This window comes from Ursus maritimus, unplaced genomic scaffold, assembly GCF_017311325.1.
Source record: "Ursus maritimus isolate PB19 unplaced genomic scaffold, ASM1731132v1 scaffold_3, whole genome shotgun sequence".
NCBI lineage: Eukaryota > Metazoa > Chordata > Mammalia > Carnivora > Ursidae > Ursus > Ursus maritimus.
The window spans coordinates 85,827,210-85,855,065 of NW_024425563.1; the positions used below are offsets into that span (position 1 = coordinate 85,827,210).

The 27,856-nt window shown below is 47.3% G+C and overlaps 1 protein-coding gene and 1 long non-coding RNA gene across 13 annotated transcripts in view; one reads left to right on the forward strand and one right to left on the reverse strand.

Annotated features, from left to right (window-relative positions):
- The window catches only part of ATXN7L1 (ataxin 7 like 1), a 233,392-nt gene extending 211,812 nt beyond the window's left edge, over positions 1-21,580 (reverse strand). For 3 of the 9 annotated variants that reach the window (XM_008703546.2, XM_008703548.2, XM_008703547.2), the window contains exons 1-2: positions 21,338-21,572; positions 20,756-20,824 (exon numbers count right to left, since the gene is read on the reverse strand). In XM_008703546.2, coding sequence (XP_008701768.2) covers positions 20,756-20,824; positions 21,338-21,518 — 250 coding nt within the window. In that variant the 5' untranslated portion in view covers positions 21,519-21,572. Of the gene's footprint in view, positions 1-20,755; positions 20,825-21,337 lie in introns of all 9 variants that reach the window. The other 6 variants (XM_040644366.1, XM_040644365.1, XM_040644368.1 and 3 more) reach the window with 5 other exon arrangements.
- A 485-nt stretch (positions 21,581-22,065) lies between these two features.
- LOC103674637 overlaps positions 22,066-27,856 on the forward strand; it is a 44,261-nt gene continuing 38,470 nt past the window's right edge. For all 4 annotated transcript variants that reach the window (XR_005838628.1, XR_005838626.1, XR_005838627.1 and 1 more), the window contains exon 1: positions 22,066-22,289. This is a non-coding gene — a long non-coding RNA (uncharacterized LOC103674637). The remainder of the gene's footprint in view (positions 22,290-27,856) is intronic.

Here is a 27,856-nt window from a genome sequence, read left to right on the forward strand (position 1 = left end):
CGTGGGGGCCCCCCCCCCCCCCGGACTTCTCAGACCCATCCCCTGTGCCAGGCAGTAACAGCTGACATCTCCTCACTGTCAACAGTGCACCAGCTCGTGAGTTAGCCCTCCTTGGGATTGGCACTGTTGTCAGAATGAGCAAGCGGAGGCCCAGAGACGTGAGGTCGCTTGCCCAGAGTCACACAGCCTTTAGGCAGCACAGCCAAGACACCCGTCAAGATCTGACTGCAAAGACCACATTCTTCCTTCTCCACCACCAAGCTCCTCTGCCAGCAACTAGACACAGACGAGACTCGAAGGTGGTTTCTTCAACCAGCATACCCCGTCACCTGTCTCTGTAGCTCTGTGTGTCTTCTAAAGAGCTTGAACACAATCATGACAGCAGAGCTAGATTTTATTTTATTTTTTTTAATTTTTAAAAAAGTCTTTAGTTATTTGTCAGAGAGAGAGACAGTAGTAGGCAGAGGGAGAAGCAGGCCTCCCTGCTGCGGGACTTGATTCCAGGATCCTGGGATCCCGACCTGAGCCAAAGGCAGACGCTTCACCAACTGAGCCACCCAGGCATCCCAGAAGAGCTAGATTTTAAAGTGGTTCCACTATGAAGGTTCCTCCCCAGCGCCCTACCCCAATCCAGAGAAGAAGCTTCTTCAAAGGAGATTTAAGTGTCATGAAACCCTAACTCCAAAACCAACCCTTAAGGCAAGGCCCACGTTCCCTGCTTGCTGGGAGCCCCATTCCGTGTAGCTCGCACCGTGGTTCTATCTGGGCACATGTGTGTCTCCCCCAGGAGCTGTAAATTTCTTTAAGTACCATTTTTTTTGAAAGGGGGACGGGGGACCATACCTTGGAGGATCTCAGGAAAGCCATAAAACCGCTCTCCAGAAACCGTGTGTGCACACAAAACATGCCTTCCAAGAGTCGCCACGCAGCTGGAGGGCTTTACACATCACAAGCCAAGCGTCACTACTCTGCGCCCCTCCTACACCTGGCAGAGGGCTCTGAACAGGTGGTGCTAAATACTTTTATTAAGAAGGGGGCGCCTGGGTGGCTCGGTCGGTTGAGCGTCTGACTCTTGATCTCAGCTCAGGTCTTGATCTCAGGGTCGTGAGTTCTGGCCCCACACTGGGCTCCATGCTGGGCATGGAGCCTACTTAAAAATTTTTTTTAGGGGCGCCTGGGTGGCTCAGTCGGTTGAGCGTCTGCCTTCAGCTCAGGTCATGATCCCAGAGGTCTGGGATTGAGCCCCAAGTCGGGCTCCCTGCTCAGTGGGGAGTTGTCTTCTCCCTCTCCCTGCCCTCCCCCTCTGCTCATGCTCTGTCTCTCACTTTCTCTGTCAAATAAATAAATAAAATCTTTAAAAAAATTTTTTAAGTATAAAAAAATAATAATTTCATGAAGGAAAAATGCCACCACCTCTTTCTCCTCCTGCCACCATCTTTGGTCAGAAAGAATGTAGCCATTCACTTTATGACACTTTCTATGAGGCACTTTCCCCGTTTCTCCCTCCTGAGGTCTCTGTACCATTCATCTTCCCTTGTCCTCTGTGAAGTTCCACCACCATCTTGCTCCAGGCCCTGAGCCTTCAAGCCTGCTCTCTGGCCTCATGCCACCCACACCCCATCCCCAGAGGCCTGCCTGCTCTGGTGAATGTCTGCATCCCCCTAACAGCACATGTTGAATCCTAAGGCCCGCTGGGATGGTGTTAGGAGGTGCGGCCTAGGAGAACTGATCTGGCCATGAGCGACAAGCCCTCAGGAATGGAAGGGATTAGGGCTCTTATAAAAAAAGAGAATGCCCCCCCCCACCAAAGCTCCTTCACCCCTTCTGCCATGTGGGGACATGATGAGAAGTATGTGACCCAGAAGAGGATTCTCACCAGGACCCGACCATGCTGGTGCCCTGATCTTGGACTGTCTGTCCTCCGGAACTGTGGGAAATGAATGTTTGTTGTTTATAAGCCAACCAGTCTGGAGTATTTCATGACAGAACCCAAATGCACTCAGACACTGCCCTGTACCTCTCCTCTCTCTGATGGATTTTGCTGGCTCTACTCTCTCTCACAGATGAAGCGCAGCAGACCTCGCCCCTGTAACTGCCCAAGGTGGCCTTGAGTTCTGGCAGAGGGAGACCCAATCCCAGGAATCCTGGTGCAGTTAGTTCAGCCCTCTGCCCCAGCCTCAGCCCAGCAAGGTCTGCCCTTGCCCAGGAAGCAAGAGCACCACGTGGACTCTGGCCTTTCAAATTTTCTGTCTCAGGGGCTCCTCTAGGTAGTAAAGCGTCCTTGTGCAAAGTAGGAAAAGGTGCCCCCTCTGGGCAGACTGCAGTGAGGAGGGTGCACAATTCCTCTGACCCCTTGGCTGGTGTGCCTGAATGGGGCCTTCTTGCACACGTATTCCTGGCAGCTTTGGCAGAGAGACGCACCTGAGGGCCGAGGAATCATCCTGGACAAACTGATTCCTCCATGCGACTCCATCTAATACCCGGGTCCACAGCTGCACGATTCATAATGGCCAAAAGGGGCACACAGCCCAAGTGCCCAACAATGGGAAAACGCATAAACAAAACGTAACAGATACACACAGTGGAATGTTACTCATTCATGAAAAGGAAAGAAATTCTGATATATGCCACAATATGGATGAACTCTGAGGACATTATGCTACATGGAATAAGCCAGTCACAAAAGGACAAATACTGTATGATTCCATTTCTCTGAGGAACCTAGATTAGGTAAATTCATGGAGACGGAGTAGAGGTTACCAGGGCTGAGGAGAGGGAGAAATGGGGAGTTACTGTTCAATGGGTGCAGAGTCTCTGTTTGGGATGATGGAAAACTTCTGGAGATGGCTTGCGGTGACGATTGCACAACACGGCACGTGCTCAGTGCCACTGAATCGAACACCTTAAAAGGGTTAAGATAGTAAATATTATGTATATTTTTTAAAGTTTAACAATTAAATCTGCTTTCATTGTGGCTTAAAAAAAAAAAAAAAAAAAGGAAACAGCGCACCTGCCCTTACCTCACTTTGAAAAGACAGGAGGATTTATTCTTCTTCCCCAAAGAACATGACACAACCAGAACATTAGCTCAGTACCTAATTCCCCGGTGCTGCCGTCTGCACAGGAGCCCAACACCCTTGGACACGTAGCAGCTTGAGACCCCACTGGACGAAAGGTGCCACATACACGTAAACTGCCCTCCCTCCTGCCCGTCCCCTCCACCCACAGACCCCATCCCCACAGGCAGCTGGTTTTCTCAGCAAGGCCTCGGCCGCCAGGCCTGTTCTGGGTAGGCATAAACTGCCATCCTGTTATAAATCCTTCCCCACAAAGCACTGGAGACTGGTCCTCTCGCTGTGCCAAGAAGTCTTTCTCTGACCATCTGTAATCCATTCAGAGGCAACTGGCAGGAAATGGCAGCAAGGAAAACCCCAGCACCACGCAACTGGTGGGACCACCTCTCCTCGCGCTCATGGCCGGCAACAGGAAGTCGGCCCTTCTCGGGACACAGAACATCTGTGGGAGTTCTGGAAGCTGCCGGGCGGCTGTCAGGGGCTAAATGGGCTCGAGACAGATGCTCACAAAATTTGGTAAGGAACACATGCTGCATTGAGTTTTTAAATCAGCTCTGAAGAAAACTCATTTGAAAAACCAAAACAAACTCAGACCCTAAGAGGGAAAAAAAATTATATGAAAACTAACCTCAAAAATGCTTTCTTCTGATTTCTATGGAGAATTAGACCACAATTTCAAGTAGTTCAAACCTTCTTGCTGTGGCTCCCCCCCCAATCTGGTATTGTCAGCTGCTTCTTCCTATTAGCGACAGTCTCATTTTTTGGCACTAAAAGCAGTGGCCCTCAGCACGCTGCAGTCGTGAGCTGGACACATGCAAGAGCCCATTGTTAAATTTTCAGGAATATGGTGAGCCAATTATTAAATTATTAAAAACTGTATGAGCTTACAGTTAAATGTGTTATATATCTTACAAAGAATACTCAAAATTTATCGGCTCCTATTTATCTTGCTGCCATTTACTATTAGCTAGGCTTTCCAGCATGGGTTGACTATTTTTTCTAGAAGGGCCCAGGTAGTCAATATTTTAGGTTCTCAGTGTCTTGTCTCAGTCACTCCACCCTGCCATTAAAGGGCAAAAGGGACCAGGACAATATGTAAATGAATGAGTGTGGCTGCATTCCAATAAAACTTTATTTACAAAAACAGGGGGCCGGCTAAGATTTCAGTGATGGGCCATAGGTTGGGAAATGCTGCTCTTAAAGTTATTTACACCTGTTGTATCTGTGTGGTGGCAATCCTGTATCACAGCGTTCGGATGCATATCTCTTCCCAACTCTGAGTTCAGTGATAGCATAATAGCTTATAATATGCTGGTGAGAATTTACACCATGGAAATTACCAAATGCCACAAATCAGGGCTTGATTCATTATTATTATTATTATTATTATTATTATTATTTTGGTTATTAAATTTGAGAAAGTGATAGAGAAAATTATTCAAAAGTAAACCATGTCTATAGCTGTATCGTGAATAGAACAAAAAAATGAGGACGCATTCTCTCAATGCTTGAAAACTATTATCCAATTCAGCAAGGAAGTCACTCTCGTCACCAACAATCGAGTGAAGTTCCAACACACGTCTTTGTTCTTTCACTTTCATCTTAGCTGCTGACTTACATGAAAATATCAACCAACACTTATGTCGGAGCTACACTTGTTTGTCAAGTTCGATCTCAGGTTGGCCGGGGATCCAAGAGTTTGGCAAAAATTAAGGAAAGCGTTCTGTGAGAATTAACTCACTATATGAAATTTACAATAAAAAGTATCAAGTATTTTATTATTTGTAAACTGTAGGCGAAACAGCCTCTCATGGGTAAAATGTATCATACACATATGTACCATGGACATTGATTCATAGAGCAAGTTGTAAAACATTTACTAGCATGACACGGATTATGATGGAAAAGAACTGACAGATTAACTGGGCAGCAAGACCTAACGGGGTGTGAGTGTGTGTGTGTGTGTGTGTGTGTGTGTGTGTGAAAGGGAGAGAGAACAACCCTCCGCCTAGCACACTGAACGGAAAAAGCAAAACACACAAACCTGACCAAACCGAAAAGGAGTGTGTTTCCTGAAAATTCTACATCATAAAAAAACTGAACTGTGTTGGGTATGGAGGGAGTATACAACTGGAATAGACGATGAGCTGTGTCTCCTCAGTACTGACGGCAGGCCCAGGGCTCTCCGTGACACCTTTCCTAAACGTGATTTTCTGGGGAACTCACAGCCCTCACCAGGGCTCTCCTTGTGCCGGTCTGTCTCCGTAGAGTGCCCCAATGTCCAAATCCTATCCCTGATGAAGCATTCATTCATTCACTCATTCATCCTTCAAACATTAACTTGGCTCCTATTACACACCTGCACCGGGCTCCGGATAGAATCACAAACCAAACAGCCCCTGTAGGTCAAAGGTTGTGCAGACAGCAGACTGGAATTTTCCTTCCCAGAGTCCCTGGGCACTCAGGCCACATTTCACTCTCTAGGTGGTTAGTGTTTCCAGCCTGCTGCATGGCCAGTTCCTGAGTTCCTGGGAGGTAGGGACCAGGGCGCTTCCACCACTGCGTCCTGCGCAGAGCCCAACCCAGTGCTTGGGCATTTGGTCACTCTCTAGTCAATCAGCGGTCCAGGATGCCCTGCTCCAGCTTCATAGCCTCATCCCTCATCCTGCTTTACAATTTAATTTCAGCAGGTTGCCAGACCCAGGTTAAATGCTAGGCTCCAGCTGAAAGGTGGGAGAATGATTATTTTAGGTGTAATTATCTCTTTCCTTCTCCAAATTAAAGAGAAGGTCCAAATTAAAGGAGAAGAGGGTCACTTGAATGTGTGAATGTTACTCAACGTTTGTAAACTCATGCTCTACCAACCAAATTGGGGTCACACTTGACTTCTGAGGTTTGTACCACAAAGCTCACTCTATCTAGAATTTCCGATTGATGATGGGTTTTCACACTACACATGCATCCTATTGAAATGCTGGTGTGCCCAGTCCTTGGCCTTGTTCCTCCTGACCTTAAGTCATGGGTGTTCAACTCCTTACTCTGAAAACTGGTAATTAGAGGGAAAGACTTTGCCCTTTTAGGAGGAATTTAGAATTTAACCCCTTCTGACGAAAAACAGGTCTTCTTTATAGAGAATGTCAACCAATAAATGTCAGCAAATAAACAGATAAATGACAGAATTTGAAATGACTGTTACAACCCCCAAAGAAGTAAGTGACCCAAGCAAGGATTATCGATGGATGCCCAGCCAATTCCATGGCATTTCTTATTGGGGAACCGGGCATTCACGTGGTGCCAGCACCACCCACAGAATGACATGCCAATTACAGAAGGAAAACAGCTTTGCAATGGAGAGAGGTGGGCACCCCTTTACCAAATGACCAATACCTAATAATGGGGTGCCCTGACACGGGGAGATGCTTAATGAAGTGCTCAGAATCACCTGGGATGTAGTCTTGCCAAAATGTAGAGCCTAAATTTGAGACTTTAGCTCTAACTTACTATGAGGGAAAAACAAGGCCTAGAAAAGCAAAATAAATGACACCATGAGCAGAATGTGAAGCATTTAAATGGCAGTGTTTTATAGACGAATACACAAAAATATACACACAAACATACATACAGATACACATACACATATGGGGGGGCACTATTCTACATTAAAACTGATTAAAGAGACATAACAACTGAATGTAATGCATGAACCTTGATGCGATCTGGCTACATACATTAAAAAAAAAACAGCTGAGAAAAAAGTGGTTTTGGGGAGGATAACAGGGGAAGTATGAAGAGGAACTGGATATTAGATGCTATTGGGAATTACCATTAGTTTTCTGAATGTGATACTGGTATTATGATTATGTAGGAGAATGTCTTTATTTTTAGGGGACGTATGCTGCAGTATTTACAGGTGAAGTGTCATGCTGTCTGCGATATACTTCCAAATGGTTCAGCAAAAACACACATACATATTTATAATAAGATGAGGCTCTGAGAACTTAAGTGAGTAGTGGCCCAAGGTTACACAACCAAGATGTGTCAAAATGATAAATATTTCGAGGTGAAGTGTCATGCTGTCTACAACTTATTTCCGAATGGTACAGAAATATCTATCTTTATAAGAAAGCATGATAAAGTGTGCACTAATTTTTCACTCTAAGTGGTGCTTATATGAAGGACCATAGTACTATTATTTTGGCTTTTTTATATGTGTGAAAATTTCAATAATAATATAAGATGGAGAGGCAAAAAAGCAAGAAAGACGCAGGGTGGTGGTTACATCAAATCTGAACTGAGAAACTTTAGGCTGTGCAGAGGTATCTGTGACTTGGGGCCCAAATTATAGCACTTCTCCACTGAATTTTCACTTGCTGGTGGAGGGACCCATGGAGGATCCCGAAGCTGATCTATGGCTTTTTGCATTCTTGCTCCAAATATCCACCTAACAGAAACTTCAGGAGTCCTACCAATGCTTAGAATCGCAACAACCTTAAAATATCAGGCGATAAATCAAAGAAACTCATAGGTCATCTCTAGACTGCGTTTAAAAATGAAAACGTAAGTGTGGAATTATTTAAAGGACAAAGAGTTTCAGTTTTCTAAGATGGTAAGAATTCTGGAGATTGGTTGCCCAACATGAATGTACTTAACATTACTGAACTGGGATCCTTAAAAATTAAGATGGTTAAATTCTTTGTTATTTGTATGTAACTGCAGTTTAAGGAAAAATAAAGGAAAAAAAGAAATTAAAATACAGGTACATCAAGACACATACCTAAAAAACAAATTGGATGCACGGCTGAAATGTAGCCCTCTGTTGGTTGAAAATATCAGAGGAAGGAAAAAGGGAAGGTATGGTCCCTTCCCCTCATCAGGTCAACAATGGAATGGTCTGGTAGACAGTGGAATGGCCATAAAGCATAAGACTTTAAGGCCAAACTACAAGGTGGGTACAGCCAGCGGAGATCTGGGCTGGGCAGCCTGAGAGGCTGGGGGAGGCTTCCTCAGAGAGAGAAGGTGGCCAGGGCCCTACAGAGTGAGAAGCATTCACTTGAGGGGAAGGCTCTAGAAGTGGAGAGACCGGGATTAGGAAGGAGCATGGCTTGTCTAAGGCTGTGAGGGGCAAACCACCTGTGGCTTTTGGAGGGGTGAGGCGGGCAGGACCCAGAATACTACATGAGCTGTGGTCACTGGGGAAGTGATGAAAGGTTTTCATTTGAGGAACAACCTGATAAAATGCGACTTTTCAGGAGATTAATTTTGAAGTGGTATGCAGGAAGATGGAGTCAGGGAGACCAATTAAGCAGCTATTATGAAAAAAAATCTAGGTAGGCTACGAGGCAGACTAGCCTAGGGGTGGGGGCAGGGAGAGCGGAAAGAAATGGAGAGGTGCAAAGAATCACTCTTAAAACAAGAGAGGGAGGGTAGGAGGAATGGGGGGGGCTTTCTAAAGACAGTAGAGAAGGGAAGATACAGAGAAGGCTCTGCACCTGCCGAGGGGAATCTCAGGATGCAGTAAGGATCCCCGTGGGGGGCTGTCCAATGCAGAACACCAGAGGTGTGAGCTGAGCCCTGTGTGGGGAAGAGGCCAGGACTGGAGGCAGACACGCCAGTCACCACACAGAGGGAACGTCTGCGGTGTGAGCTGGGAGCCAGGTTCACCTGACACAGAGCAAACTCTGGGGGAAATAGGACACAAGAAGCTGGCAGAAGAGGCATAAAAGAGGCATACCAAAACTTTGGTAAAGAATGTACAATTTCCAAAATGCTTGAAGGCGGTCTACTATTTAATGAAATATCCAATAATTCTATTTGGAAAGCAAATAGCTCCCTAATCTGTTTAAGGCTGGATTATTATTTATTGGGTTTGCATAAAACTGAACGTATCTCTATTTTCAATTGTCTTCTGCCATTCAATGTTTGGCCTGAGCCTCTGAAGGTGGCAGAACTCATGTGAATTCCACGTTCTCTTTCAGCCTTGCCCTGCTTCTCAAAGGATGGTGACGAAGGCCACCATGGTCAAGATCAAGGATGCAGTGCAAGGGAACAGAAGAAACCTGGAGTCTGGGGACAGGGTTAAGAGGGCTGTCATTGGTGGGGAGGCCAAATGGAGTCAACCTCACCCAAAGTGACCAGTTTCACTTCCTGGGGTTTCTCTTTCTTCCAGCCAGTCTGGGGCAGATTCTGTCACGTGTGGGAAGTGTTCCAACCTGTGTGCCCTCGGCCCTTGCCGGAGGGATCAAATCACCTGCTGGCAGACCAAGGGGTATGGGGCCTGTCAAATGTCACCTGAAACCCCACACTGATGAGGTGACTGAGCAGGAGAGGGGACAGCACTGAAGAGGAAACACATGTCAAGAGCTCTTCTGATCTGTGAAACCACTGAGAGTGAGACTGAGAGTGAGCGAGAGAGAGAGACAGAGACAGAGAGAGGCAGAGAGAAACACCTGCCAGGACCAGCCAGGTCATCAGGCACAAAAGGTTAAGTGCCCAGGTTAACGAAGACAGGTGAAGGCCAAGGTCACAGAATGAAACGTTACCACGTGGCCCTGGCCCTGGTCTCCTGTGGGAGACACATTCTGTGTCTTTCTCAGCTGCTCCAGTCCCCTCGGAGCCAGTGACAAGGAGGGTGTCAGTGTGGCTGAGGAAGCAAAGGTCTTTCACACCCACTTAGCAGGCACATCACCCATCCAAGGACACCTCTAAGGCGGCGGGCATTGAAAAGCTATCTTCCTTCCATCATCCAAAGGAGTGCACCCTTCATGAAAACACTAACAACAGAGAAGCTGAAAAGCGGCCTAGAAGATGTTCAAAAGGGGGGAAAAAAGAGAGAAATCATCACTGTAGATAGATGCCCCTGGAGTTGCTTGGCAACCATCTTTGCTAACACCTTCTCCCAAAAAGGAACAGTTTTGAGTCAGCTCCTGAGATTTCCCTGAGGCCAGGACTCTGACCACAGAGGCCCCAGAGCTGGGGCTTTGGGAAGGGAAAGCGGTTCACTGGGGGCAGGGCGGGGGCGGGGGGAGCTGTGGGGCCCTCTCTGCAGGCTTACCCATATGAGGGGGGAAGGAAACTGGAGCCATTTTGCTTAAAGGACGTGCTCTCTATCACAGGTCTGGTCCTGGGGTGAGGCTAGGGAGGTACCCAGGGTGCGACAGGTAGGCAGGTGCCTCAAAGGTGTGTCCTGGGGGTCCCGCCTGCCCCTGCTCCTGGGGCAATACAGGGACCCAGTGCCTAAGAATATGGCCTCTGGAATCAGCCTGCCTCTGGGTTCAAATCCCAGCTCTACTAATTCCCAGCTGTATCACCTTGGGTAAATCACTTAACCTCTCTGAGCCTCAGTTTCCAACTTTTAAAATGGGGTTGATAATAGGAATTGCCTCATAGGGTGGTCATAAGGATTAAATGAAAAAAAAAATGCACACTTAGCTTTATGCCTGACACCCGGTCAATGCCCAGTAAATGGCAGCTAGGATTGTTATTTTTAAAGATACACAAGCATTGACCTAGAACCCCTTAAACCAGACCTGTGGAGTCAGAATCTCTGGGAGTGGTCCTGGGGTTTTTGTTTTTAAAGAGCTTCACTAGGGATTCTCAAGGTGGCAGAGTCGAGAGCCATTTCTCAGAGCCAATAGAGAGCGGTTCAGAAAGTCTGGTGAACAGCAAAGCCACCTGGAGAGCCTGTTTAAAATGCACAAATGCACATCCCTGTGTTCCACTCCCAGTCCTCCTGGTTCAGTACGACCACAGCCAGGGATGTTCAGCACCTAGAGATTGCAGGGTTCCCAGAACGACCACACTTTGAAATACCGAAACGGATTCACTCTTGAAAACTAATAGCCCAGGCACATCGGTCCAACCCCTTTGATTTTACTCCTGGCATCCTCAAAGAACCAGGGACGATGTGTTGACCCAAAGATGCCTAGTAAACCCCAGGAACACTCCTGGAGTGGTGAGGCCGCCGCCTGGCCCCTGGAGTGGCGGCTCTGCCAAAGCAGAGGACCCACATGCCCAGTTAAATCAACAGTCATTGTAACAGGAGCTTACGTTATTGAGTACCTGCTGTATGCCTGATAGTATCTCATTTATTTTCACAACAACCCTGAGAGCTTAGTCCTATTCTGAAAATGAGAAAACTGGGGCTCAGAGAAGTATCATACTCCACAGCTAGTGAGGAGCATAGGCAGGATTTAAATAACCCTCCACGAAACTCCCTGGGCTGCAATGCCAGTGCCGTTCTGTGCTAAAATACCCAAGACATAACACTGGCCACTTTAACCATGTTTAAGTGTACCGGTCAGTGGCACTAAGTGTATTCACATGGTCTTGGAGCTGTCACCACTGTCCATCTCCAGAACTTCGTCATCTTTCCCAACTGGAACTCTGTGCCCATTAAACACTAACTCTCCCTCTCCCCGCCCTCCCCCCGCCCCTGGCAACAACCACTCTACTATGTCTCTATGAATTTAACTACTGTAGCAACCTCTGCAAGTGGAATATACAGTATCGGCCCCTTTGTGCCTAAAATACTCTTTTATTTTTAAAGATTTTATTTATTTGAGTGAAAGCACACGCAGGGGGAGTGGGAGAGGGAGAAGCGGGCTCCCTGCTGAGCAGAGAGGCCAGTGAAAGCCCAACGTGGGGCTCCATCCAAGGACCCAGAGATCATGACCTGAGCCGAAGGCAGATGCTTAACCAACTGAGCCACCCAGGCGCCCCGTGCCCAACATACTCTTAAAAAGAGCCAGATTCCACCTTGGTCTGATAGGACCAAGCTAGGAATGTGTCTCAACCAGCTTTATACCCTAGTTCATGGCCTCAGTTTGGGTGCCCTGTGTCCCCACGCCCACTCCAGAAAGCCATGACCTACTGGTGCACTGGGGCAGGGTAGCTCCTCGGCTCCAGCCGGAGAATCTCATTTAGCTCCACAGAGTAGACGCACAGATAACTAGCTCCATCATGGAGTCACTTTCATCTTCCCCTCTCTGGTGACCTGGTATCACTTTGTCCTGCTCTAGTACTTATTTGGCTTCCTTTTTTCTTTAAGCATCTGATCCTTTAATCTTGGCAAGCGGGACTGTGTTATGAAACCACAGGTACGAGGATAAAGCATCTACATGAAAACAAAAGCGTTTCTCACAGTGGGACTCCAGCTTTACTTAGAGGCAACGGGCGAGCCAAGTCTAGCCCCTGAATGGTACGGATCCTCTGCCTCAGCCCACTCGCAGGAAGGGATTTCCCAGCCTCTCCTCATTAGTTCAAGTGCCTCAGGGTCCCAAGCCAGGTCCATTTGGCTGAAGTGGCCAATCTGAGTTCTGCCACAGGAGAGAATGAGAGAGCGAGCCAGCCAAACAGCATTGGCTGGAGCACATCATCGACACAACATTGCACCAAGAGTTTTAGGAGAGAGAGATGTGGAAGTCAGTCTTTGACATTCAGTTTCCACAATTTGGAAAAAGGCCAACCCACTGGCTAACCGTCTCCCTCTTCATTATGGCTACATTGGATTATTGCAGTCACAACTGGACTCCCAGTGGTCAAGCCCCACAGAATCCCCCTGTGAGGTGAGACCGGAGACGGCACTCCCAAGAGCTGGATGTCTCCCCCATCTAGGGCTCTCTTCTCCCGGGAGGAGCTTTGGCTCAAGGCTCCCTCTCTGTGTGATGCTGTGCCGGCCTGGGGGAGGGCCAATGCGGCCACTGAGCAGTGCTCCTCCTACCCTCCAGTGCAGTCTTGCTCTCCGTGGGGCAGGGGGTGCTCCAGCCTCTCCCCCGTTCTCAGATTCTCCCACTGGTGTCTTGTCCACACATAATTGTTAGCTGTTCTTGTGAGGAGGAGTGAGGTCAGGAACGACCTAAGTCGCCATCTTGGTGACATCACTCCTACCTCAGTCACTAAACGATCCTAGTTTGCAGATGTAAGCACCAGGGTTCCTCAGCCTACGGGGTCTGTAGGTAAAAGGGATTTGTCTAGGACAGGGTCTCACTGTGTCTGCCATTACCACTTTATGTCTACTTCTGAAGGAGGTCATGAATGAAATGAAGTGCCATGAAGGACAGGTTAGCCCAAAGGATAGAAACACAATGTACACAGAAAACCACGCAGAAATCGAATCTGCCTCACTCTTCTAAATCACTTCTAAGCAGAGACAGCCAGCCCCTGAGAACTACGGGCTGCAATGAACATGGCCTTACAGTCCTATATAATGCCACAGACCAGCTGGCGCACAGGTCAGAAGCCCTCAGGAATGAGACTTCCTTTGCCCATCCTATCTCCTAATCTTGAACATGGAAATCCTGAAACCAGCCGCTTTGCTCTCTCATGTGCATCCCCATTTCAGACAAGTCCCATGGGTAATCAAACTGCACAGAAAGCCAGTTGTATTTCCAGCCTGACTTTAAATATACACTGAAATCCTTAATGCTTCACCATGACGCTTGTGACATCGGGGCCACTGTACAATAAATGTCGTCATTATCGGAATCGGCGCCTTGGGGTCTCCTCTACCCATGACGAGGGAGGGCTGGGCCACCCAGAATTAGAACCTGAATCTCACTACTGTCACCGTTTATGATGGGATGGAACTGGAGGTCTGGAGGAGTCATCCTGGCAACCTTTAGAGGAGAGCTCCTGGAGGGAGGGAGCCCGCTCTCTTTAGATCCTCCTCAACGCAGCCCAGAGCCAGGAGACAGTCACAGCTCCATATCCAGCTGCTGAGTGCGTACTGTGGTTGACCCACCTGGAACGTAGGCCTAAGACACAGACAGGTAGTCGCAGAGTGTTTCTGTGAATATCTTAGTCTACTTTTCTTGGCTTCTTTTCCAGTCTCCCCTTACACCAGTAATTCTCTATTGGGGTGATTGTGCCCCACCCCAGTGGAACTCTGGCAATGTCTGGAGATGTTTTTGGGAAAGGAGCCACTGGACTCTATTGGCAGAGGCCAGGGACGCTGAGAAACAGCGTGCAATGCACAGGACGGTCCCCCGCCACAAAGAAGGAGGGCCACTGTTGGGAAACCTTGTTATTACTCTCTGCTCTGCGATCTTCACTCTAGTGACAGACTTCTTTGGTTTCTAGAACATTCTATATTCTCTCACACTTTGGGCCTTCACACATGTTGTTTCCCTTAACTCTGTCCTGGCCAGCCCTGCACATGGAAACTTCCATTTGTCCTCTAGATTTTGGCATAGATAAAATGTCCTCCGAGGGAGGCCTTCACTGAGCCCCCAATGCGAGTTAGGGTCCTCCAACATGCCTCTCAATGGCACCCCAATTTTCCCTTTCACCACAGTCACCATGACTTCTTAAACGTCTGCCTTCCCTGCCAGGATGGCAGCGCCATGAGGCAGAGGCTGTGCTTTTTCACTGCTGTCTCCCCAGGCCTAGCCCAGGGCTGGCACGCAGCAAGAGCTCATTCAGTCTCCAATGCATGGTGGAGGCCAAGAAAGCAGGAGGGGGTATTAAAAACTAAGCAAGACACTCAGAGGCTTAAATGATCATCCCACGACGCAGGCACCAAGAAGCTGATGTGGTAGCTCCTTACGAATGGACACGGACCACTCTGTAAGATGAGGGGTTATGGCGAGACACCGGGCAGCACCTACAGGACGCTATCATCCATGCGGGGGAAGCAAGAAGGAGAAACTGTACGAAACCACTGGAAGCAACGGGGGCCGGGGGGAGGAGGGAGACTTCCTTTTCACGGAATACCCTTTTGGATTTTGTAACCTGTGAACATTATTAAAGAAAATGCGAAGCATTTGAATGGCTGTATGTGTATAAAAGTCGACATCTTCTAGAGATTAAAAAAAAATGATTCGTGTAAAATGACATATGATGAGAACCCAGCACAGCGAACTCTGCTTCGAAGCCAAGTTCACATACAGCGTTTCAAAGTGTGCCCACCCTCACTTCCTGTTTTGGAAGGAGCCAGAGCCACATTTTCTCCACATGAAGACCCAGCACATGGAAGTGCTTGTATGTATAAAGAGACACTCATTTTAGAAGCTTTATGTTTTCCATTTCCAAACTAGATGGCTTTGAAAACCCGCCCCATCAGTTGGAGGCAACTACAAAGCGTATTCATTCTCCAAGCCTTTCTCCTCCTTTCCAGCCTGCCTCCCTACCACCTGGAGGCCACTCTGTCCTGTCCTTTCATCCCAAACGCTGGGCAAGACGAGAGAGATGATAATGAAACGCTAAAGCGAACAAATGTTGCTGCTTGTTAGCAAAAGGGGAGGCCAGTAGGCTTAATGGACAAGGAAGTTGAAATTAATGGCAAAAATGAGGTTTATCTGTGTAATCTGTGGACTTGGTGTCTTCCCATCTCCTATTAGCATAGATACGGAGTTGTCTGTATAATGACAAAGGGAAGCTGCCTGCAGATTCCCATAAATCTCCACCACTTGTCGCTGGCTTCCCTGGCTTGACTACTAAGAGCACTTCACTCTTCCCGGGTCCCTTGCCATCTTTGCCTCCAATTTGCTTCCATCCGGCCACAACTGCAAGACTCCCAAACCTGAGCTGAATATGTTCCCACGTTCCCGGCTTCCTCCTGCGTTCCAGCCCACCTCCGCCAGCATCTCAGTGGAGAGCAGCAGACTCTTACAGTCGTGGCAAGACCTCACTGGCCCCAGAACAGGTTCCAAATGGGAAGCATTCCACAAGTTTACCTCCATCAAATCAAAACATCTGGGAACATTAAAACACAGACAAATGCCCAAAGTAACCAGCTTAGGCTTCCAAAAGATCCAAACAAGAATCTTCTGAGGACTTTCTTGTCCCAGTGACCAGATAAAACAACTATGGATCATTTTTTAAATTATTCTTTACATCTCACCAGTCCCCAGAAAGAACTCTGTAGACCTTCCTTAGCCATAGACCCGAAACTGCCTAAGTATATTGTCTAACTCCTGATAAAAAAAAATAGGCTGGTGATGGGTAGTAAGGAGGGCACGTATTGCATGGTGCACTGGGTGTTATACAGAACTAATGAATCATCGAGCCTTACATCGGAAACCAGGGATGTACTGTATGGTGACTAACATAATATAATAAAAAATCATTATAAAAAAAATAAATAAATAAAATAAATAAAAATCACAATGGACTCTGGGAAACAAACTGAGGGCTTCAGAGGGGAGGGGGGTGGGGGAATGGGATGGGCTGGCGATGGGTAGTAAGGAGGGCACGTATTGCATGGTGCACTGGGTGTTATACGCAAGTAACGAATCATGGAACTTTACATCAAAAACCAGGGATGTACCGTATGGTGACTAACATAATATAATAAAAAATTATTATTATAAAAAAAAAGTTACCAATGACTACATATTAACTGCACTCCATGAAACACATGGATATCATAGAAATCGGTTTTTAAAAAGTCACTAGCCTTATAAAATTATGATAACATGGTTTACTCTAAAAATGAAATTTCTGAGACAGGCTCTCTCTTCCATTCATCACTGGGTAGTTGAAAATCCTAGTTAACTATAATAATAAAGTGTTCTAGAACTGGCTTCATTAATAAATGATAATGACAATCATAATGACAATTTAAAAAAAGAATAAAGGCAAACATTATGTGCTTACTGTTTGCTGGTTCCTTTTGTATTATCTTAGTCAATCCTCAAACCCTGTTAGCATCTCCATTTTATATAGTTCAGGCACTTATGAGCCATATGTACCCTGCTCCCGACTTATGAATTGACATCCTTAAAAAAAAGCTCAGGTGAGGCAATGAAAAAATAAGACCGTCCTTCTAAATCACAGAGCTTTTTCCCAATTAGCTGGGAAAAAGTCTTCAGATAAATCTATGAAGCTAGAGAGAGAAAATTATTTTAAAAGGTTAGCTAGATGAATGGCCTTCCTTGGAATTTTCTATCATAGATGAATTTCACACCTTAGATTAGACTAATAAGGTTTCTGGGAAACCCCCTCCCTTTAAGGAATCTCAGTGCCTCACTGGTCCAAGCTGACCGAGTGCGCTTACTTTCCACTTTGGGGGAACACATGCGCCTGGCTTTTGAACTCAGACCCTCAGTGTTCTCAGACTCCTCAGTGTTCCATACACTCTTTACAAACTACTTGCTTGTGTAGGAGATGCGGTGATGTTTGCCACCAAGAGATTATAAAGTGAGAAAATAGACCCAGTGTGTAGTAGTTAGTTAAGATAGTTTTAGTGCAAGGGTTTGATTTTGTTGCTGTTGTTTCTTTAAAAACAGCCTGTGTGGTATGACTGGATCTCAAATAGAGGTACATTCAGTAGATAGAGTCAGGATCAGCCATCTCAAAGGGACCCTGGGGACGTGTAATCCCACTCCCTCACTTTAAAAGTAAAAGGAGAGGCCTAGAGAAGGGAGCCGATGTTCCCAAGGTCATACAGGGGAACCTCAGGAAGCTGCCCCAGAGCCCACTCTCCTGCTCCATTGTCGCTCCAGGCCACCCTCGGTGTAACCCCACGTCACCACATCCAAGCATGGAGTTCGCAACACCTTCTGTACCCAGGTGATGATCTGGCAAGGTTCAAGGGTGTTTGCCAAACTCCTCTTGCCTGTGATTTTTGCTAACTTTGGAGGAAATAATAACTTGAATGCGAAGAATTCACTGCAGAAATGCTGAAGCATTCGGTTAACGTTTCATACTGACACAGGTGGAGAACTGAAGCCACAAGAGGTGAAAGGAATGAGGAATGAAGAAGGAAGCACATTCCAATCATCAGGCTATTCCAAATGCCGGCAAGTCCCTCCTGTGTCTTCTGAAGCTGGGGCCAGACAGAGGCAGAAGGCAAAATGTTTCTTCTTTTCCATTTCCAGCCTAACTTTCCTCCCTGAGCTTCATCTATAAAACATATCCTATCACAACAATGGTCACAGCAGCGTTACCCACGACACCGAAATGTGGAAACAAGCCAAAGGCCCATCAACAGATGGCTGGATAAATAAAATACGGTCATAGAGACACCATGGAATATTATTTAGCCATAAAAAGGAAAAAATTCTAACACCTGCTACAATGAGGATAAACGATGAAAATGTTATGCTTAGCGAAATAAGCCAGACACAAAGGGACACATCCTGCATTTCAGAGGGAGAGAGAGAAAGGGCGGGGAGGAGAGAAAGAGAATTTAAAACAGGCATCTTCATAGAGACAGAAGATAGAACAGAGGTTTCCAGGGCTGAGGGGAGAGGCAGTGGGGAGTGACTGGATAATGGCTACAGGGTTCCTGGTTGGGATGATGAAAAAGTTCAGGAAATGTATAGGGATGATGGTTGTACAACACTGTAAATGTACCTCGCACCACTGAATTATACTCTTTAAAATGGTTAAAATGATAAATTTTATGTTATATTTCTTTTAAACCATTTAAAATATATTAAAATGTGGATCACATCCCTTGATTTCTCCCTTGGAATTCCTAACTCATTCACTGCCATTAAAGCCCACATTTCTTTTCAAGACCTGCTTCCTCCCAACAGCATCATGGCCAATCTATGCATTTCACACACATGGATAAACACGATCACACATAGGTCACTTTGTGTCCTGGAGACCCATCCACAAACACAGATCCATCTGGAGGCCACCCACACAATGACTCCCAACAAGAAGGCCCATGGCGAGACTAATGCAACCAGTGTTTCTGCAGATCCCAGCAACCAAACATACCGACACAGAGTCCCAGCTCAAGCCTTCAGTTCCTCACCATGGTCGTGGGGGGAGGGGATGGATATTTACTACTGCATCCTCTACCTCTAAAGGAAACTGTATGCACATACCAGGAAGACCTTCAGGGATTGCTAACCCAAGCTGGCTCCACCAGGCCCACGAACAAAGAGATTTCAACCCATACATGGCTATTTGGTGAACTCAGCAATTGCACGTTACACTGAACAGTGGGTGTCCTTAATGCAAACGCATATAATTAGGAGCTAAATCTTTGTACCTTTACAGGACAAAGGCTATAATAAGCAGGATGTACCACTTGTGACTCTGAAGAAAGGAGAGCTCTTCATTTTTCCTTAAAAGAATCTATTTCTCAAGAGGCAAAAAGAATCTGAGAACCAAGAGTCTTTGGAGATGGACGCAGGGAGGAGGGTGCAGAATATGAGTTTTGTGTGGTCCAGTCAGAATCTATCGCCCAGGCCTGAGAGGTACCAATTGGTGGCACACCATGACCTTCACTCAACTTATTTAAAGGATTTCACAACCTCATCTTCTTTTGTGGAAACCTTTCCATGGCCAGTGGTCTGACAAAGGAGTCCCATGAGCTCTTAAAGATCTCAAGAGTTTGTAAAGAAAAACAATTTCTAGTGATACTTTCCACTGCCAACACGCATGGACATTTAGCGCCAATAAGCTGCCACTTGACATCGTTCCCTCGTGCATCCTGGAGACACATGGCAGGATCACACTAAGATATTTAGAGGCAAACATCTTTAGAATAAGGTTTCGTTCCCGAAGTGATTAATTAGCAGGAACACTATGCTGGAGAACTGTCCTTGAATATTTTAACCTCCATGCTATTTTTTCTAAAGCATAAATTCTCCTCTCACTGGATGGTCAGGAAATCCCTGAGCACAGAAAACCGGCTGTCTTAGGTGGTGATCCACAAAATGCGTTCCATCTTTCCAAGTAGGTTTTAACTGCCTTCCAGGGGGATACTCTGGTTTATGAGGGAGACCATTCTTTGGAGTCTAAATGGCCTTTCCTCCATTCCTTTTAGATGAGCAATGCTCCCACGGCCTAGTGATGCCTGGACTCCTTCAACACATTCCACCAACCTCATCTGCCCCCTCACGCCTTCCTCCCACCCCAATTTCAGCCAGCCATGTTTACAAGACACCAGTTAGTAAATCACAATTCAAATGAACCCATCCATTTGTTCAGCAGAAAGTGGCCTCTGGAGTTGCTCCATGTGAAGCCCATAGGCCAGAGTTACATATGGCAGGCCTGCAAACGCGAACAGGATATGATTTATTTATGACGACCATGTGTGTTTGATGCCCAGTTCCAGCAGGCTGTGGCTTCCCTCCCCTGCCTCAGTCTGGGATGACCTATCTACTCACTGTGTCCCATTTCAGGTACTGTATACCTGAGATGGGCAAACGGAGATGTGCGACCCGCTGTCGGGGCTGCACACCCAGACGCCCCCAGCCCTGCCCGCCACACAACAATGTGTGACCAAACACAAAGTGGGCCGAATGGAACTTGCTGCAAAGGTCTGCCATGTACAATGGTTTTCAGTGCAGAAGGAGAAGTAGCTGCTGGAATGACTGACCATGTGGGGCTCATGAAACTGTTGTGTATTTACCCACACTGAGGGCTGGGATGCTGGTGAAGGGAGCCCCGCTCCCCATTTCAGAGATTTCAACCCCCTCCCCCCGCCCTCGACCATTTGGCAATGATGCTCCAAAGCAGATATGCATCAGAAGGTCCAAACGTGGACTCCGGCTTAAGTGCTGTAAACTTCTGCCTTCCATAGTCTCCCCCCTTCCCCCCCCCCAAGTTGTATTTATACTTTGAAAGAAGTTAACATGAAGCAGTAGTCACCTGGGCGTGCTCGATTTTTGACAAGCCTTAGTCACTCTGTACCCAGCAGAACAATTCACATTATAGTCGAAATCCTGTGAAGATTCTGCCACACATGCTAACACTAAAATGCCAGTAGCTCCACTTACCTTCTTTATTAAGCCTCATAACCTCCCTGCTTTTTCCACCCTCTTTTCCAGCCTCTTCTAAATCTACATCTGCAGATGAGAAAGAAAAGGAGAAAAGAAAATGAGTAAAAAAATATCAAAAAGGGGGGAAAAGCCAAAGTCAAGGGGGGGGGAGGGAGAGTGTTTATTTGCAAACAGATAGATATAAATACTGTACATGAAAATATTTCAAAAATTGACAATGCAACATTTTCTCCCAAGTCCGGATTGCCATCTACCTGGCCCAGATAGGTACCAAAAAAACTATGCAAGCAGCAACAGAGTAGCCTTTTAAACAGATACACCGTGGGGCTGTGAAAGCCCACCCCACGGGCTGCCACGGGGAGCCGGGCAAAGACAGACAGACAGCCAGCCCTGGCAGCAGGGCCTCTCTCTGTGCATTGATGATCTGTCTCTGTGTGTATTTATTTAGAGAGAGAGGGAGAAGCATGGAGGACACCGGGGGCCACTCTCTCTCTCACACACACACTTTTTCCCAGTGGCTCTAGGTGAATGGAAAGGTTACAGGATAATAAAAGGAGGAGGAGGCGGTGGGGTTCTTACTGTCGGAGCAGTGTAATTTGGCGGCGTCGATCCAGGAGGACCAGGGTTTGCCCAGAAACGCCTCCGGACTGGGCACTTTGCGATCCAGTGTCGCCATTGCTCTTCCTTCTTGTTGCTTTTTCCCTGTTCCTTCGGCAGCAGCAGCCGAGAGACACGGGATTCGAGAACGCTCCGACGTCATCTTCGGAACGTTCCGACATTGAGTGCTCTGAAAGGGGGAGGGAGGGAGGGACGGGAGGAGGGAGCGGGGAGGCGGCGGAGGAGGGGAGAGAGAGAGAGGAGGAGGAGCCGGAGCCGGAGCCGGCGCTCGGCGCCCGGGGCCGGCTGGGTTCGGCCGGCGGTGCGCGGCCGCCAGAGGCAGCAGAGAGGCGCCCGCAGCTCTCCGCGCGCCCGCGCGCCGGGGGAGGGGCCGCGCGCCGGGGCCGGGGAGGCTGCGGCGCGCGCGGGCGCGGAGATGCTGTGGCGCCGTCGCCACGCCGCCCCCTGCGCCCGGCGGCCCGAGCCCGTGTGCGAGGGGCCGGAGCGTGCGGGGCGTGCGGGGCGAGCCGTGCGGGCGGGGCGGGGGCTTGGGGGGCTTGGGGGGCTGGCCGGGGAGAGGCACGACCCGGGGCCGTAGGCGGGGAGGTCTTCCCCTCAGAGTGGCCGCCAGACGACGGAAAGTTTTTTTGCACGCAGCCCTTCCAGCTTGTCCTTCCCTCGTCGGCTCCCTGTCGTCCACGGTGAGGCGCCCCCCGCCGAGACCCCCGGCGGCCCAGTGGGGAGGAGCCGGGCAGGGTTTTCCCTCTACGAGCATCCCAAGCCAGGAGGGACCCTGGCAATGACCTCTCCTCCCAGCCACCGTTCCCTTCTCCCTTTCTTTCCTGTCACGGTGGACCTTGGGACCGTGGAGGATTCCGCGGATGCCTTTGGGAGCTGAGACCCATGGGTAGATGGAAGTGGTTCTAAAATGCAGGTGAGTTGGGGGCGAGGGCAGTTGCCTACCCAGCTCAGTCAGGCTGCGGGACATTGCAAAGCTCCAAACTCAGGGCCGCGGTGCCCACCCTCCGCCCCCATGCTCCGCGCGCTGCGTGTCTCGGGTTCTCCGGCAAACACTGCGCAGACCTTGCTCCACGATCACGATAGCGGGAGAGCACCTTCACCGCACGGAAAAGCCCCTGGAGCAGTTTCCAGAGCTCCCTGCCGGGATTCGAGGGTGGCCCGCATTAGCGCCTGCAACCTATGGCCAGGAATCTGACTCCTGGGAGCATGCACTCCAGGCGGAACTGCTCTAGCCAGCTAGAAAGGAAGAGTTAGATTTTCTCTGAATTTTGGATGTTTGATGCTTTAATTGAGATTTCTCCTCTCCCTAGGGGTAGGCAACAAAGACCTTAAAAGGTCTGGTATCTCTTTCTGGTTTTCACTCTTTGAATCCTTTCGTTTACTAAGAATGAGCTAAAATATACAGACACTCCCCCACAATCGATATATTTTTCATTTTCCCCAGTACCCTTTTGATTCTTTGCACTTTTGTTTCTGCTCCCTTGGCTGAAGCGCACTGATTTGAAGTTGCTCCGTACTGACTGAGTTCTGTCCTGGCTATGCCATCTATTCTAATGACCCTGCACTTGGCATCCTGAACCTCAAAGCCAGTGTTAGGATGAGCAATGGAGAAAGAGCTATGGATTGGTCTTCGGTTGTGATGTTTGTGTGAATGGGCTTGTGTTTCATCAGACCTGGACGAGTCTGATTTGCCTCTTCTGTCTTAGGAAGGGTTTCTACCTAGGAACCACTAAGTGGCTAAGATGCCAGTGAGTGGAGAATTCTCATTTTAAGAATTGGTGGTATTAACAAAGATTTATTACTTTTTGACCTCTTAGGATATGCTAGACACTGTGCTTGACACATCCTTCCAAATATCCATCCATCCATCCATCCATCCATCCATCCATCCATCCTCCATCTTTTCAACAAATATTGCCTGTCATGGACTAGTGCTTTCCACAGAGTAAGGCAAACGAGACCTAGCCCCATGTGGAGTTACAGTCTGGTGGTCTCTATGGAAGAAGGAAGGTGTGAAACTTATCAGCTCCTTGGAAAAACAAGACAAGTGCACAGTGACTGGCAGGGCAATGAATGGTCTGGTCTCTCAGAGCTATGCCTAATCATAAGAGGAACTGAACTCTAGTTTAGAATGATCAGAAAATGTGTCACAGAGAAGATAGGATTTGCTCTGCACCTTAGAGCTTGGGGAGGATTTATCATCGTAAGGTGAAGACTGGTCTTGCCAAGGGAAGGGGATTGATGGTATTAATGGAGGCTTCAAGCTGAGCGCAAGCATGGTGTTTGGGGGGTTGATTGTGGTTTACCTGGGATGGTGGGTTATTATTGGGGTTTTGGAAGTATAATCAGGTCTGGTCAAATTATGGAAGGCACTGAATGGCAACCTAAAGAGTTTGGGTTTTGTTTGACAGTGGAGCTTTCTGGTGTATAAGGGTAAGTAGAAAGTGTGACTTAGAAAGGTGTGGTGCCCAGGACTTCTTGGATATGGAAGCAGGTTAGAAGTAGTGCTGCAGTATTTGTGGTGTGAGGAAATGAAGGCCAAACGAACTCTGGTGTCCCGTGCAGGTGGAGAGGAGGGGACAGGTATGAAAGACTCTGTGAAGAGAGCCCCTCATTGGAGGGTATGTTGTATGGCTGGATTTGGGGAGAGAGAGAGCTCAGAGGCCTAGGTAATTAGATCCTGGAACATTTCCCCTTCCCCTGCTGCTTTCTGATTTTCCTTTCACTTTTTTGTATTTATTTCTCTATTGTGCGTGCAAGGGAAGATGTGGTAGACAGCCTCTAAGATGATGCCAATGATTCCCACATCCTAGTATTCATGCACTTGTGTGATCCCCTCCCCTCCAGTGTGGGCTGGACCCAGGGGCTTGCCACTAACAAACAGAATATAGCAAAACGAATGGGATGTCACTTCTGAGGTTAGGTCACAAAAAGACTATGGCTTCTCTCTTGTTCACGCTTGCTCTCACTGGCTAGCTCTGATGAAGCGCCCTGCCATCTTGTGAGCTACCCTATGGAGAGGCACAGGTGGCAAGGAATCGGGGGAGGTCTCTGGCCAACAGTCAGTGAAGAACTGAGCCTTTGGTCCAACAGTCCATGAGGTGCTGAATCCTGTCAATAGCCATGTGAATGAGTTTGGAAACATATTTTTCTCCAGTGGAGCCTGGAGACGACCACAGCCCTGGCCCACGTGTGTGAGAAACCTTGGGCCAGAGGCACCCAGTTAAGTCACGCCTGGATTCCTGACCCGCCGAAACTGTGAGATAATTGGTGTTTGTTGTTTAAGTTGTTAAAATTCTGGCATAACTTGTTACATAAGAATACATAACTAATACAGAATGATTTGCATATAAAGTGCCTAGATAACAAAGCAACGTTGTCTGAGCAATGTTCCTTGGTCCTCATTTGAGCCTCCTATGAATTGTGTATCATTCTTGCCAGCTTGGTGGGACTGGTTTACTCTAGTGTCTCCCACATGCTGAGTTTTGTAATTTACCTTTATCAAGTTTTTGCTATGTAAACTCAAATCACTACTTTATGGAAAGAATTCACCAGTGACAAGGTCATGATGTAACTGTTGGAAACAAGTCTTTGCTGATGGTGATGCTATCACACTGGTGCCCTTACGACCCTGCCATCCTTGAGGTGTATGGAAAGTAAAGTGACGAAGGGACTCAAGCCCAGTGGTTCGGTGCTTCCAGAAAATTCTCCTCTCTCAGGAGCCATTTTAAACCACCCCAAAACCAAAGGAGTCAGGTCACCTCAGTCTCAGAGAAACAAGGCAGTGGTACAATATTTTCCTATTAGTTTATGCCCCCAGCCACGTCCCACAAGTAGAGATTACTTTTACACAGCACCCTGAAGCTGGTGTGACAGCCTAAATATTATTCCCTTCTAGCTGGGAGCATTTTAGTTTGTAACATAGTAAAGTATGGGCTGGAACCTAGAAGTGGTTTAGCATCTCTATAAGACAGACGTTAGATACACTGCCTGTTTAACTGGTAATCAGAATGCGTATACATGACTGCAGTTAGACTTCTGGAGTATAATTGCGGTTTCCACCCTCAGCCTTGCCCAGTGTCTCCACCGACCATAGAGATAATAATACCAACTATGTGAAACTGGAACCCACCTATGACTTAGTAACTGGATCACATGGCTGTCAATTAAATTATACCACCGGGAGCCAGAGAAGGAAGGAAGCATTGCTCATCATACTACTAGACTTTTACACTGAATTCAGATGAAAATTGAGGTCAATCGACAGTAGTATTTGGGTCAACATGGTGCATATGTAGTATTATAAACACGTCTGTACTTACTTATCAACTATACATATGGCAAATTTATTGCAGACTTGAATTCTTTTTGGTAATAGAGAGTTACAAATATTGTTAGTGGCAACAAGAATCTTATACCTTCTTAACAGGTATAAATTGACCCGCAAAACAGTCATTTAAAGCGTATTAGTATAATGTCTATGTGATAAAACTGTCTAGCAAAGGTATAACACCTTCTTCCCTTCATGATTAATGTTTGGGAAGATAAAAGGGATGTAAATATTTTTATTGTTTTATTATCTGTCTTAGAAAAATAACAGGGGTTGATTTAATTAAAAAGGAGACTCTTGCATAGACCAAATAAAGAAATCAGTTCCACAGACATGGCAGTGGAAAATACCTATTTAATCTGAATAACACCTGGTTCTGGAGAGATGTGCATCTAATACGCAGCCTGCATTCACTTAGTCTGATTCATGCGCTGTTTTACCTCATTATTGAAAAGAAGAGAAGAGGTAATATTAGCTCTCTCATTTGAGGATATTAAGCTCCTGCTGGGGTCGAGGCGCTGTGTGTGCACCCTACTTCCTACCTAGACTGTTGTTGGGAGCTCCCTGGAGGCGACGAGGAGAAAATGACATTCCATTAGAATGAGGCATCCCTGGAATTGTTTGATGTTCTTTGTCTTAATTGAATCCATCTATCCCATCTGCCACTCTTCTCTCTAAATTTATTTCCCGAACCCCCTCTCTCTGAACATTGTAATTGGGGGGGAAATTTGTTACATACGTTGTTACCTTTTAGCATCTGGAAGGCAGGTGTGCTGTCTCCCTGGCCTTGTTAGACAAGGTTGCCTGCCTCTTCCCTGCCCCTCACATGTCGCGGGATCAAAGAGGACCGGGAGAAAAGACCCCCAGTAGCAACGGAGGTAGGAAAGAAAATAGGAATTCCAGGCATTGGGTTATTGGTTTCAGTATAAGGCCCTAGCCTTGTGTCTGGTCTAAGTAGACAGGGACTCTGGTAATAAACAGAACTACAAAAATATGCAATTTGCATTCTGACTTTGGCAGAAAGGTGTAAAACGGGAATGCGTGGTATTGAGGGACAGCTGCCTTGACAGCCCTGGCTGACTCATCTGGGGCTTTAATCTCTTAGGGCTCCCCAGAACCCCTTGCTGCTGCAGGCTGAGGAGGTCACTGTTCCCCTGAGTGTGGCAGAGCCTGCCCCGTTTCTGTCCATTGCTCTTCTTCAGGAGTCAGATAGGAGAAAAGATAGCGTCTCCTTGGCATTGTTATAGAAATCACTTTTGGCCCTTCACCTAAATATAAATATAGACAAACTTAAGACGTGTGCACTTATTAATTGGAGCAAAGCTCCCCCTCCCCCACCAAACTCACCCGTTCATATAGCTGGGGAGGCAGTGCAGGGTGAGTACGGGTTTGAGATCGGCACATGGTCAATGAGAATTGCTCTTCAGTCATTTGCTTGAGAACCTTTCTTAATTGAGCCCAACCTCAGTTTCACTATCTGTTAAATGGGTACCAAGGCTCTTCGCTTCAGATCATTGTGAGGATGGAGTGAGATTCTGGGTATGGAGCCCCCAGCCTAGGGCCTGGAGCACAGTGGACCCCTGTAAACGTTTGCTATGATTATTACTTTAGCTGCAACTCATTGTGTAGACAACACTGGCCAGTCAGAAACGGGCTGGCTCTCTGATGCTAGGAGGGCTCCTGTGGTTGCTTCTGACCATTCTTCTACTTAGAAAGGAAACCAAGGTCCTGTTCCTTCATATGGGCCTGCTGTCCCGCATCAGTTGGTGGAGACTTCTGTCAACAGTCTTCTGCCTGAAACTTCATTTGACGTGGACTTCAGGGCAGGGTGTATATCCCTTTGTTCTGGGGAAGGCCCTACAAGACTTTTCTGTTCTGCTGAGGAACTGCAAAATCCAAAGTGTGCTTGGAGGCAAAACTGCTTTTGCACGGCCATGTAAATAGTTGTCTTAATAGTAAGCCGAGTGGGGTCTCTGCAAATTACTTACTCCCTCCAAAAACAGTTTATTGTCTTTTGTAAAAAAAAAAAAAAATTGAATAGTGTATTCCAAGAAATACTTACGAATGTGTTCCCATGAGATAGTAAAATGGTAGTGATAAGAGGGAAATTCCCTTTGAGTATTTCCTTCAAACATGGACACGTCCCTGCC